General features: G+C 43.8%; 1 protein-coding gene across 1 annotated transcript in view; it reads left to right on the top strand.

Annotated features, from left to right (window-relative positions):
• Nucleotides 1-14584, top strand: part of HDGFL3 (HDGF like 3) — a 193038-nt gene that overhangs the window by 83516 nt on the left and 94938 nt on the right. The window contains exons 3-4 of the mRNA XM_069624988.1: nucleotides 5425-5563; nucleotides 5904-6056. Of these exons, the coding sequence (XP_069481089.1) occupies nucleotides 5425-5563; nucleotides 5904-6056 (292 nt within the window). The remainder of the gene's footprint in view (nucleotides 1-5424; nucleotides 5564-5903; nucleotides 6057-14584) is intronic.

The raw sequence follows: 14584 nt of genomic DNA, 5'->3' as shown, positions 1-14584 counted from the left end.
CAGTTATGACTGTGTGTATTCAAACGCCAGCTCACAATCCAGATTTGGAACAAGATTGAAAATAACTAAATTAGTGATGGCATTGTTAAATAGTTATGAATGTATGTAGATACAAACACCAGTTAAACATATAAATGTGGAACATAATGGGGCCTAAAGCCCACCGTGGGTTCTTATTCAACTGTCAAGCATAGTAATACACCAGGAGCACATTTGACCTAAACATATAAAGTCAACTGTCCCTCAGTGGGTTCACAATCTCATCCACTTGATGATTCTCTGAGTATCCCTTTGTTGGCTATGTGTTGTTTTTTAAAGGAATTGTCCTAGGTAGTAATCTTCATTCAAACCTAAGGGAGCCATAGCATCCAATTTGTGCATCCCTAACAGTTCTCTTTGGCAGATTACCAACTCTGGATAAAGGGTGTACTACCTCAAGTATTGCAAACCTATTTTGTGAAATGTTATGGTTACTGTCCTTAAAATGTCGAAACACTGGTGATTTGATATTGCAGGTTCTGATTTGTGACTTATGTTCAATCCAGCGATCTTTTGCCCGTCTGGCTGTTTTTCCCACGTAGTATTTACCGCATGGGCACCTAATCGCATAGATGACATTCTTGGTTTCACAAGTAGCAACATTTTTATGTGGTATCTTCTTTCCTGTGTTTGGGTGCCGAATATGATCTCTTTCAATGATGTTCGAACAATGTTGGCAGTTAAGACACGGGAATGTGCCAAGTTTCTGTTTGTTTAGGCTCCTTTGTGTGGATCCCAAAAGGTCTCTCGGCTTTGATTGATTAATGAATCTTGTATGTTCCTCACTCTGCAAGTTTGGGTCCTGAATATTTCACGTATAGATCAGATCGGACTTGGCTTTCTTATTTTCCAATAAGTTTTCACGTGTTGGGTGACCGGGCCTATTTCTTGTCACAGTCCGACCATGTCCCCAGCAGTAGCTCCTACCTATTGAGTGATGCCTGTCACCCAGGAGCTAAATCCAGCTCCTGGTCATCGAATCTCAATTTCAAACCCTGCTTCAGTGGTAGACAAGAATGATGTACTGCTGCTCATTATATGTATTGGGTGCAAATAACTTTGTGTGACATTAAACATGTGAATACAACATTGCTAATCAAATGGGTGTATTTGCTAATCAAGAAAATGTTAAGTAGCAAACTATGCTAATCAATTTTTGAAAACTAATTTGTACCTCTATACCTCTCCCCTCTCCCACAGTCTTACCAAACACTCACTCATTCACAGCCTCATTCTCCCTACCAGGTATCACTTTCTGTCACTACCAACACCTCACCTGCAACATGCTCCAGCACAACCTTTTAACACTTCACTCCTTTGTCCTTCCCCACCTGGTCTCTCGGTTCACCTGACCCCACCCGAACATCCTTCACTCATTCTGGTTCTAGATGGGCTTTTGTACCCCCACCTTCGTTTCCCTTTATTTTTCTCCCTCTTCCATTGGTTACCATGTTCATTTGACTCTTTGGGAAAATCTGTGCTTACTTGCCCCTTCACCACCAGGGTTTGGGGCCTCAACACCCAGAGCTTTTAAAACCCAAATCTAGCCCCACTTTTCGCATGTAGCGTATGGACCAGTCGCTCTGGTCCGAAGGCTTGACTGCTGGGCGGCCGTCACTGAGATGTGGCCAGTCCCCTTTTGTTGTTTGGACGTGCCATTGTATCTGATCTTCTATTCTTAAATCCCTTGTAAAGCTGGGGGCTTCTTTCGGGAGCGTGGCAGTGGCTTTCGATTGCTGTATGGCTTTTTGGGAATGGTAGTCCTGTAAGAATACAGAAAAGAATTCTGGCCAAAATAGGGTTTGGCAGGCATTGAGTGATCGACGGTGGTACAACTTTGAACAAGAATAGCACAGGCACGGAGGTAGAGACTAGGGCCCTCTCAACTCACTCACCTCAACTCTGGGTCAGGACTGGTTCTGATGAAAACCCTGGTAGGGCTCCCATCCCAGGTCGATGGGGGGGGGGGATCCCTGTTCTCATCCCACCCCCTAGACGGGGTAATGACCCTGACCCGTCTCATACCCTCCCCTTCTTCTGAGCCCTCTTCTCTTGCCCAAGCCCCAGATTTTGCTTGATTGGATTTCTTAGTCCCCACATATGGCTCTTGGGAATATGTGGCTCTGAGAGGCAGTAGCTATTTGAATGGCCTCTTCGGAGGAGGGCTTGTGCAGTTTGAGTACCTTTTGTGGGTAGAGCGGCAGGGACTCCATAAACTGTCCAAGACCAGCGTCTCTTGCCTTCTCCATATATTTACTGCCTCAGCTATGAGGTTGGCACTACTTTAACCAATGGTGAAGCTGGACAGTTCAGCATCAGCCGGCTAGGGGGAGAAACTGCTGAATAGAAGGAGAGCCAGTTCAGTTGCAAGTTCTCTCAGCTGGAGACTGGTTCCTTTGGGGAAAACAGAGGACTATTAGCCTGAAGCAGGGGAAGGAAGGCTGTCTTTTGCCCAGTAGCTACCCTGCTATGCTGAAGAGGGAAACCTGAGATAGCCCAGCTGAACCCAGAAGAGGGCTGCACCCCTGTGATCCATGAGCCCAGAGGAAGTAAAGCAGCCCATGCTAGCCTGTGGAAGGGGCTAGGCAACCTAAGACTCCCTAGTGAAGAAGGGACTCTGAGCAGCCTGGAGGGCAAGAGGCTAACCCAGTGCATAGGAGTCACATAAGCGACTCATCCTCTTCCCTTTCTTAGGTTAGCTTTACTCAGTAAGATTCCCAAGAGAAGGGGAAAGCGAGTCAAGAGACTCCCGTAGAGGGGGCAAGAGTGTAGACGCCCTGGAACGGGGATGAAAGAGAAACAAGAGTGATATCTACCCCGAGAATTACTTATGTTTTGAGTATGGTCCCTTTGATGTTCCCTGAGACTTTTTGGAGAGAGTTGGACAGGATGCTGCAGGAGTTCTTGTGGGATAGGAAGCCCCTGAGGTTGAAGTTGTGGAAGTTACAATTGCCATTGCATAGGGGCGGTCTTGGGGTGCCGAATTACAGGGCATACCACCTGGCTTTCTTTTCAGAATTTTACGTTCCATTTGTGGAGGACTTGCAGGATGTCTGGGTTAGAGGCTGAAACCAGTTTCCATGGGCCTCTTACTCCAAGAGCTGTGTTGACTTCGGTCTCTAGACAGAGTTGTGGACATGATTTGCTGATGGATAACATGAGGAGCGCCTAGAAGGGCTTGTGTCGTTATTTGAAGGTGGATGCTTTGAGGGAGCCCGGTGCCTCGGTGTGGCTAAATCCTGCTATCAAAATAGATGGTAAGGTGGTCTTTTGGGCAGATTGGTTTCTGGGTGGGGTGAGGTGGGTTGCTGATCTGTTTACAAATGGTCGTTGGATGAATGCAAGGGAATTGCAGCAACAATATGGTATTGAAAACTTTAGACCCTCTGATTTTGTGAAGCTTAAACGTGCGATTGGAGTTGTGGATTTGGAGAGGAAAATTGCATTGGATCTGTTTGCAAGAAATTTGGTGGGTTCGGGTGGGGGACTGGCCAGTCGCTTGTATAAAGCATTTGTGTCGTGTTATCAGGGGAATGATTCTTTAAGAGAGGAATGGGGCAGGAGAATCGGATTGGATATCAGAGGGCTTATGGCAAAACATGTGTATGAATGTGAAGTTGTGCTCGCTGGGACTCACGGAAAGATCGAGACAGATTAAAATTCTTAATCAAATTTATTGGATGCCTGAGAGAATGTGTAACAGAGGGTTGTTGGAGAGTGCAGATTGTTGGAGATGTTCATGTGAGATTGGTACGATGGAACATCTGCTATGGGATTGTAGGCTGGTGAGACTGTTTTGGGGTGAGATTGGACGTGTGTGTGATGAAGTGATTGTTGGTCTCCCGGTCTTGGATTTTAGTGTGATCATATTGGGGAGTGATGAGTCTTTGGATGATCTCACTCAAAGTGAGAAGTGGTTGTTCAGAGGGGCGATGACTGGTAAAAGAATTATATTGAGGAACTGGAAGAATGCTTTGACATTGAATGTGGAGATGTGGTTCTCTGAGATGCATGAATTGGCAAATATGGAGAGAGTGATGTATAGGAGACTTGGTAAATTGGCTTTGTTTGAGAAAATATGGGGTAGATTTTTGCAGTTGTTTTAAATTGACATTATAGTTGTTGGGTGGGGGGTAATTGAAAGATGTATTTGAGATGTTGGGGATTTAGGGTATTGTATATCTCGCTGTGTACATAGTACTGTGTAAAATGTAGTTCTTTTCTTGTGTTTTTTTTTTTCATGTGTTATTAGATATACGCTGATTGTATTGGGATTTGTTATGGATGTTGTGTAAATAAAGTTTAAAACAAAAAAAAGATTGGAATACCCTGAGTGGAGTGAAGAAGTCTGTGAAATTCGGGAGGGGAACAGAAAAGTAAACAAGTGAAAACGGAGGTGAGTGGTGTCAGGAGAAAGAGAGACTGTAAGATTGTATTTGGAACATTTAGCCTTTATAGTGGCACCTAAAGAACATTTATATTTAGGGGCGTAAACCTGAAACAGAAGCAGCAATCAAGCATATTTTAGTTGTAAAAACCCTTAGATGTATGTGTTTGTTTTTCTATAAATGTGGTAGGCTAGTATAGGATTGGGATGGGGACTTTATATTTGGATTCATCTTGACAAGAATATCCTTTCCTTGAACATTTGAGTTTTAGATTATGGAATTTAGCACTTCGAATAAATTTTCATTGTAAAACAAGATAATAAAAATCCATGAATATGATGTGTCGGAGTCCTACTTCTGGTCTGTCACAAAATTATATATATATTTCATTTTTTTCCCCTAAGAGAAACCCCTATATTGAAAGCTGTTAAAAGAAAAAGAATTACAAATATGAAGCAGTTCATGGAAACTTTGAGTACATTTTGCCTGTGTAGCTTTCGGATATGTTTCAGCCCTTTTTTCCAGTTATGTTCCTGGGCTTTCGTTCTATTTGTCATTTGATCTTATTTGCATACCCCAGGGCCTGGCTCATGGGGTTCTGAACTGGAGGTTCCAGTTCCATCTAGTGATGGTTACTGGGTGTGCGCTGGCATGTGTGACTTGGCTCAAATGGCTTAGTCTAATTTCATATTTTGTAAATGTAAAGACAATGTGGTTAAGCATGCTTGAGTTAGGTGGAGGAGGGTAAATGGGCTGCTGTAAGCAATGCATATTGGACTAGGTGGTTGCTGCAGAGGACCTATGAGGGGCAAGGGCCTGCTGAGGCCTGGCCACAGTTCAGCACCGAGAACAAAGTTATGTAATGTTTTCATAACTATTCTAAAATGAGCTTTATGTATGTTTACAATCAATACAGCATTTAAAGAAAAATAATCCTGAGCAGGAATAGTATCTCACTTTTAAGTGACTAATATGCTTCATGTCTGTTCTAATGCAGTGCATTTCTGGGGACAAAGGACTTGTTCCCTTATAAGGAGTATAAGGACAAATTTGGGAAGTCAAACAAGCGAAAAGGATTTAATGAAGGATTGTGGGAAATAGAGAACAACCCAGGAGTCAAATTTACTGGATATCAGGTGAATTGTGTGTGTGCCGTGTATTTGTTAAAGAAAAACACAAACCGTTTGTTCTAATGATGACTGATCAAAACCTTTGAATAGTGTGACTTTTCAGAGAATGATTATGGTAATAAATCTTTGCTCGAGGGATTGGCATTGTGTTGTAGCTTTCTGAAGACATTTCCAACTTATTTCACTTAAAGCATTGGGAAAATAGTTAACCACATGCTACTACAAATAATTCAGGCTCTTCAAGTGAATAAATAAGATAACTATTACATTCCATTTCTGCACAATTAATAGTATTATGGTCTGATAAGTGATATTTTAAAGCAATCTATTATTGCCAACATTTTAGACAATTCAGCAGCAGTGCTCTTCAGAAACTGAAGGGGATGGAGAAAACATGGCTGTTGCAAGCAGTGAAGAAGGCGACCAAGTAGATGACGGAGAGAGCAAGAGCAAAAATGATAAAGCCGGCACTAAAAGAAAGAAAGCCTTCACTTCAAAGGTTCTACTTTTTTTTCCTAAATTACAGAACTAATGTTAAAGGCATATGTTTGAATTAATACATTTCAAACCTTCTACTGTACTTTACTGTCTTTATGTGAACATCTTTTAAATGTGTATACCTAACAGCAATGGAACATTTTAATGATTTGAAACCTGATCTAAGTGACCATTTTTACTGTATGTCTTCTTACATTTTGTAACTTCTTTATAAACTGTGGTTGTTTGCTCTTTTTACATCCACATCAAGTTTGCCTTAAAACAGCAGTGACGTGAGCCAGATTACTGTGTTGTACAGAGGGTGCTGGCAGGGGAAATAAAGAGAGGGTTAAGTAGAGTCAATAAAGTATCCTTTTAACACTATAACCTAGAGTGTTGATGGGAAGGTTTTACCATGCAGACAAGAGCAAAAATTCAGTGTGCACGCTTCCCTGCCCTGTGTTCTTTAAAAAAAAAAAAAAAAATCCTTCTGTTCTATTAAATGTTGAGCAAAATGTGATGAGAAGATTTCAATATTATTGCCTTCTCATACATGCAGTGGGGGAATAAATTAATCTCCTGATGGTTTAAAATTCCAGACCGCGTAAGAATAAAAATATCCGAAACTTGTCTTTACTCCGCCTTGCACCCGCCTGTCTCATCTTTAATTTCTCTTCTGGAAACTGAAATGGGTGGGAGTGTGATCTGCTCATTAAAAGGCACCCCTTTGACGCCATTAATTTTGTTTCAGGTGATCTATCTCCTTATCACATACAGATGAATTATTAAATGATTCTAAATTTGTCGTCAGACTAGACCGCGCTTAGTTCAAACATCAATCAATGAATCATTTGAAACCTTCAATATCTAATTAGATATAAGAAATAGCATATATTGGTAGGTATCAAGATCTTGTTTATTCTGAACAGCCGACACGTGTTTCGATCAGCCAGGTCGTTCTCAAGGCCTGAATCGAAAGTAGTCATGATAAATCACTCAGGGATTCATTTATCCCGAAACAGTCCTACTATGGAGGGTCTATATGGAGATGGCTGTCATTCCATCAATGGCACGAATGGTTACTTTGTCGTAGTTATCATCAAATGTTGTATTCAGAGTTCTGATAAAGAGGTTCAAATCCAGGAACAAAAGAGAATCACGAAATCAATCCCCCAAGAGGGTGCCGACGGCACCCTCTTAGGGGATTGATGGAATGACATCCATCTCTATATAGACCCTCCATAGTAGGACTGTTTGGGGATAAATTAATCCCTGAGTGATTTATCAAGACTACTTTCGATTCAGGCCTTGAGAACGACCTGTGAATCTGTTGTCTGTGTGCCTTTTTATGGGGTCGGCAGTAAAGTAGGCAGCGGGCTACCGCTGACCCCGTAACACTGTTCCTGCCGCCTGACATCCCGGTGCCAACAGGGATTGGCAGCTGCGTAATGGTTATTTCCAATTCCCATGGAGTGACATAGGACTCCATGAGAATGGGAAACCTGAAGCACCGCTAGTAACAGTGTGAGTACTTCAGTGAAAAGGCTGCTGGTAGGAGCATGGAACCTATGGCAGGACTGACCTGTCGGGAGTTCTGTGCCCCTACCGGCTGACTTAGTTTGGCGGTCCATAAAGGGTGCTGGTACGTTGCTACCTGCACCCTTACTTCTCGACCGCCAAACTTGTAATGAAGCCTAGTGTCTTGCTTCATGTTACCTTCACATGCCCTGCTCCCTATTGTAATCCCACTCCAAAGAGGTTAGTGCCTAGTTCACGGCTTCCTATCTGGGGTTATAGTACCCCTGTTCACTATAAGAAATAGGAGGCCCCTTATTGAATGAGTTATGCCACCCCTCCCACCCTCTTCTTCATAAGGAATGTGGTGACTTCCCACTGTAATGGATGTCTCGCCCATTCTCTCTATCCTGTGGGATACAATGCTCTTCCTGCTAAAAGTGAGAGCATTCTCTTCTCATGAGTAAGAGGTATGATGTCCTTCACACAAGTAGGCAGGTTCAGAGGGTGTTAACAGGTCAAGGGGGTCAAGCTCCTGAGACCTCCCTCAGTTGTAGCCATGGCTGTGAGGTCATTTTCTCCAGGGGGCTCAGAGATGACAATTTCTGACACTTTCTCTGCATCAGCTCTTTTCTCATGACTCTTGTAATGCTGTTGCTGTGGATATGGCTCCTCTTCTGCCTGCTTTCTTCCACTCTGTGTTTTCTCCTGTTCTCCTCTTTAATGCTTCCACGTGTTCTCTTGATGTTTACTGCCTACTCTCAGCTTTCAGGCCTCCTCTCTGTGCTCTGGCCTTGCCTTTTATAGGCTATGCCTTCTTTCTCTTTCTGCTTTTGATGGGTTTCCATGTGCAGCTGTTGGTGAGGAGTCTTTGTATTGGCTACTTGTTTTGAATGAGTTGTTTGCCCATCCTGCTGCAGGTCTGCATTGCTCCAAAGCAATATAGGTCAAATGGCAATATTACCTTCAGGCCGCATTTGGCCAGTCAGCTTCTACTGGCTCTTCCACACTGCTTTGCTTTTATTCACTGTCACACTCTCCCTCCTCCATGCCTAAGGTAAGCTTCTGTTGTTGGTGCACACGTCTCCATGTTGACAAGAGGGACTGAGGGGTGAGCAATGAGAGGCGGACGCAAAGAGGTATCATTCTCAACATTAGCCGTTTTGTTAACAGAAAGGGATTTGCATAAAGCCCTAATTTTCCCTATCCTAACAAGAGTGTCCCTTCCTATGAAATTAAAACTAAAGCAGAAGGGTCTTGTGTCCATACTCAATCTGACCCTCACACTAATACATAGAAACAAAATGAGCCAGGTACATGTTTCAAAGTTCAACTCAACAATAAAAGGGCAATAACTTAAACATGAAATGCTTGTTGTATACAAGAGTTGTCTCGCTTCCCCTGGATTATTTCAAGCAAATGATCCATAATGTTCTGTGTCAGAAACCAGTCTCTTAAAGGCATTAGAAATGTCTCTTTCACCTAACCCTTTCCTTAAAGTGACAAAACAAATGTTCCTTCCATGAAACCGATTTGGATAAGAGGAAGTCTCTTCTAGTCAGAATGGCAAAACAAAATATCTTTTCCACAGTGTTGGTTTGAATAAGGTAAAGGAAAGTCTTTACTACTTTTCAGGATAGCTAAACAAATGTCTTTTCCACAACAGAGATTTAAGTATGGAAACATGCAAGTCTTTTCTAAGTTTCTGGTTGACAGAATGTTCAAAGGACACAAGAACCTAATATGACCCTAGTCTCTTTTCAACATACCAATTCAAAGTGAGTTTCCCGGTACACACTCCCGCCAGGAAACTCATCAACGGTAAACTCTCAATATCCTGGTTTACCCCTCTGCCAGGAATATCCCTTTTGGCTCACTCAGATACCCGGGTATCCTTGTGCAAAAAGGTTTCACTACCTGATATCCTTTTCAGGCTTCTCTGTGCATTAACTTTCTCTTTAAGTATCACACAACTGTGCTTCACTTGCACACTTTTGTTGACTTCAACTGTTACTTGTACCAATTTCCCCCAACTGACATCTAATATCTTAGGGGTTGTTCAGGTTTTTCTTTCAACAATATCTCTTAATTCTAGGCAATGCTTATTCCCTGTTTCATCCAACTGACATCTCAGGTGAATTGCACCATATTTGCCCTGGTTGTTCTTTTGACAATGTCTCTTGGTTTAGGGAATGCTGATCTCCGGTTTCCCCCAACTGACATCTCAGGGGAATTGCACCACATTCGCCTTTTCCATTTAGTTCTGTTAGGTCGGCATTCAAAAGTACTTTTAATATGCTTTTCAGCATATCTGCACGTCCCGGGGCCCCCTTCTTCACTAAGGCTGACTAGCCCGCTCTTTGTGCGGTGGTTGAGAAGTGCTCACAAAGGGCTGGCTTCCCTTTATTGGCAAAGGATATGTTAACGACATGTAATGGAACTAGTAGTGGGAATCAACCAAAATTGACTTCTCGTCGTCAAAAAGGTGGCCAACTGAGTCTTTTACAAGCTAAAAGGATTTGCATGGAGGTCCTGTGCTTCAGACTATAGGGAGGAAGGAGTGAACTCTTGTGAGCATAGACTACACCAGACAATAAGGATATTCATCAACACAAAACATGTTGGGATGGGATGAAAACAAAACCATTAAGTAAATGACCTTGTTTTCTGGTCCAAAGGCCAGCTCTGTACTCTAAAACCTAAACCCCCTAGGGAAGTATCAATCCAGGGCAGTGTCCATCAAGCCTCTCGGTCTCTGGGAAGGTTAAAGGGCCCCAGCCTACTACTGTGTCCAGGTCCAGCTCTTAGCCGTTGGTTTTTGTGTTGGACTTCCACTGTATCTGTGCACTGGATGATGAGCTGGACTTGGAACAGCTACACAGGACAGGTCATGTATCGTACCTCTATTGCCGTAGGAGGTTTCTCCAGTTCCCCACTATCTGGGTACTTTCGATTGGATTGTGTCCTTGCCGCTTCTGAAAAGTTTTCACAGCAGACGGCTCTGTGGACACCAATCTCCTGTCCCTCGATGGCCTCTGTCCGCTCTCGACCATGACATCGGCGTCCGTATAATTGGCAAGCACTGCGCCCGTTGCCTCAGTTCCATTTCTCTGCACAGCTGCTTCGAACGGTTCACTCGGCTCTGAGATTTTTCAACTACATATTTGAGTTTACTCTAGGGTGTCTACCCCGAAAACCATGTTTAAAAGATGTTCGGATTGCGGGTCCAAGAAGTCTATCACGGACGCTCACCGCACATGTCTTTGATCCTTGGGTACAGCCACAAAGTTGATGACTGTGGCTTGTCAGTCTATGGCAGTGAAGGCCTTAAGAGAGGAAGGGGAAACTTGCCCTGGTTAGGCCTCTTCACAAATCCACTTCCAACACCTATGAGGAACCTGAGGGCGTCCTCACATCTACTACCCTTGGATTCCCTTCTTAGGTGGCATGAGAAGGGTCATCGGATTTAGATCACAACTCTGGGGGGTAGAGAAGCGAGGGAGGATCACCTAGGTGGAGGGTCTTTGGAGCAATCTCCAAAGGGAGGGGAGAGGACGACCCTGAAAGAGACATATTTCCCATTTCATAGTGAACCTATAATCCCAAAAACCTTTGTAGGTTATTGTTGCCCCATTTCCCTTGGTCAGAGTAATGTCAGGAAGAATTATAAGTCTCGAAGACGCAGAAGGAGAATGAGGAAGAGCAGGGTGCACCCAAGTGACACATGGTGTCCCCCCTTCTCCTACTGACTATAATCTTTCCCCAACCTTTATGGGTTATTGTAAGTCAGCTCCCATCATTTTCCCTCATGTGACACGAGGAAGAGGCAGCTGAGTGTAATGAACAGTAGGCCATTTCAGTACTTTAATACTTTAGTACTGGGACGAAGAAGATGCCTGAAAAGTATTGTGAAGGTCAGGCATGTCCCCTTATTGTGGTCAGGCAAGCTTAATTGATAAAGCACACATGCAACCTGTTAAAGGGTTGCAGGTGTATATAAGGAGAAGGAGAAAGTGACACAGGGAGGAGCAGCATGGAGGCCTGGAGGAGAAGTAGGGAACCTTGTTTGAAGAGAGACAAGCCGCTGGAGGAAACTGCTGTGGGTCGGCTCGCCGTATGCAGCATGTCGAGACGCTGGGGACTGCAGAGATAGAGGGGGTTCCAGGTAGCGTGACATGGGAGCTGGAGCTCTGTGGAGTGGACTGAGGGCTGAAAAGGGAGCCGTGTGGAGAGGTAGTCTTTCCCTTGCATCAGAAGTGCTTGTCCCCCTGTGTCAGGAAGACACAGGGGGACAAGAAGCCAACACAGGAGTGTCTGAAGGGCAGGAGTTGGACCCCTGACAGCCGAAGACCGCATCATCCATGCTGCTGGGAAACCTATCAAAGCGACCAATGAGTTTCTGTCAGATGAGAAACCCGGTGTGCGTATGCTTGACCATTTCCATTGTTGAAGAATACTTTGTATTGGAGTGAACCCGTGTCTCAGAGAGAGCGTTTTCGAAGGTCTCCGGTGTAAGATAATTTCCATTGTTGATTGCTGAATTGTAAGGAATACTTTGTATCAGAGTGGTTGCGTGTCTCAAGGAGAATGTTTTCGAAAGTCTCAGAGTGTTGGGCATTTCAATAAAATGAGGGCTGAATAGAAATCGAAACGCAAGCCCCACCAATGTCTATTGAATACCGAACTGAATACCAAACTTTGCACTTAAGAAAAACAAATGCATGTTAAATTCCGAAGTGAACACAACTTTGAAATTAAGCAAAACTAATGTATGTTGAAGTCTGAAGTAAACTGAACATTACAATTAAGTAAAACTAATGCATAGTGAAGTTCGTATTGAATGTAACTTTAAACATTAACCAAAACAAAGGTACACTGAAGATTGGATTTTCATGGAACTTGAAAATTGAGCCAAAGAAAGACGTATTGAATATCGAATTGGGGTAAAAGCTTTAAACGGCATGAATATATATTGAAACAAAGTAGATGTGACAAACCCTGAAAAACCGTATGCAGCCAAGAGACTGACCAGAAAACAAGTGACGGAGAAGGGGCGCAAACATGACAGTCATAAAAATACAGACATTTGTGTTAATGAAATTAAAGTCTTGGGGAAGGAAACCCTGAGACTTGAGGTACTACATTTCTTGACTTGAGGACAGAGATTCTTTTGTGTGTGAACTGTTACTGGGAAGAATAGTGTTACTGGGAACTTGGGGAAGGGAACCCCAAGGATTGTTTAAAACTATCACCATGAACCTAAGAAAGCTAACTTTTTGGCTTTTTGTGGAACTGTTTTACACTTCGTGAAGGCAGTTGAAAGGAAGCTGCAGGCTGGACGAAGCGCAGAACTTTGTTGAACATTATTTCTTTTGGTTGCTGACATCCCTACACATTGTTTAGATTTAGTTATGAGGACAAGCATAGGTTTTGGACACAGACTTTTAACTTGAACTCTTGGACTCAAACTTTCCTTAGTTTCCTTTAAGTAGGGAAATCCCACCTAAACATAGAGCAATTTAGGCCTTTTTTCCATCCTGACATTTAAGTTAATAAAGTGTTTTATTTTGAACTTTGAATCTGTTGTCTGTGTCTTGCTTCATGCTGCCTTCACACACCCCGTTGAAGTTAAGATCTTCAGAGGACAAGTGTCCGAGAGAAGTTCCTCCTCGCCGGGCCAAGAAGCGTAGCAAGCATGCAAAGCTCTCCAGATCATGGTCTCGTCGTTCGTCGTCCTCCTCGAGGAAACCCAGGAAGAGGCTCCTTTGGTCACAATCGCCTTCTTCTGACTCTTCGGCCGATGGAAAACTGGTAAGCTTCTCAAGCAGAATTGTTGGAGATATTCACGAAGACACCAACACCTACCCCTTCGGTTGAGTCAAAGAAGGCTTCCGACCCCATTGCGCCCCGTCATGCCGACGAGGTATAGATGAAATTTTCTTTTCATGCGCCCAAGATCCCAGACAGAAAGATCTCAAAGGTTCCACGAGTGCCGTTGATGAACTCGACACCTTGGTTAAAATTGATGTCAACTCCACCTCCTCCTGTTCTGACAAAGGTTTCGACGTCAAGCGCCTAATGTCAATGAGCTACATCTATGAAGAAGAGGAGGAACAAAGCCCCTTGATTGGGCTGCACTATGGCATGCCTGGTGTCCCAGAAGAACTCCTCTCAGAGGAGACGAGACTGAGGGACCTGGTTGACACTCTTAAAGATGCAAGTGGTTTGGACACATTTCCAGAGGTGGAGTTTGGTTCTCCAGAAGGATGTGAGCATGCTGATGATCGTTGATGTCAAAGTCATTGAATACCTTGGCTGGGATAGTGTTCTGACTTGAGTGTCGTGTAGACCGTTCAAACCTCCGTCCTCAAGTGACGCACAGGGGAACTAAAAGAAACCCGCTGTGCGACCTTTGGGGCCACAGGTGGGAGATGTTACTTCCCGGATCCACGGAACCTCTGGAACACCGATGCTGCTGTCAAAAAGAACAAGGTTAAGTACCAGGCAATTACAATATATCACGTTAACCAAAGGATCTGAATAGTCTTACCTATCTGGTGTTAGGAAAACCCAGGAAACCTAGGAGGGAGGTTCGAGACTCAGATGAGGCGGTCCCAAGAACAGTAGAACCGCAGAATAGCGTGGATGCAGGATAAGCCACCTGTAGTACTGAAGGTGTGACTTGAATCCCAAGAGGGAAATGGCGTAGGAGTTCAACAAGGTACCAAGGGATAATCCAAAGGCAAGTCAGGGTCGTGTCCAAAAATCCAGCAACAGGTTAACAGTTCCAAGCAAAGGTACAAAGGAGTATCCGAAGGAGTCCAAGATAGAGTTCCGAGGTCAAGGTAAACAGAAGAGCAAAACGTAACGCCAAACAGGGTCTGAAGACAGCTGAGAAGCAATGAGTGTTCCGTGTCTCAAGCCTTATATACTGTGCGTTTCTGGATCATGTGACGTTTCTGGGTCATGTGACGTCCACCAAGGTCACGTGAGGAACGCCACTCTGGATCACGTGATCGGCGTGGAGATGTAACG

This window comes from Ambystoma mexicanum, chromosome 11 (assembly GCF_040938575.1).
Source record: "Ambystoma mexicanum isolate Mex_15411 chromosome 11, UKY_AmexF1_1, whole genome shotgun sequence".
NCBI classification, from domain to species: Eukaryota; Metazoa; Chordata; class Amphibia; order Caudata; family Ambystomatidae; genus Ambystoma; species Ambystoma mexicanum.
This window is presented reverse-complemented; position numbering and strand designations above follow the sequence as displayed.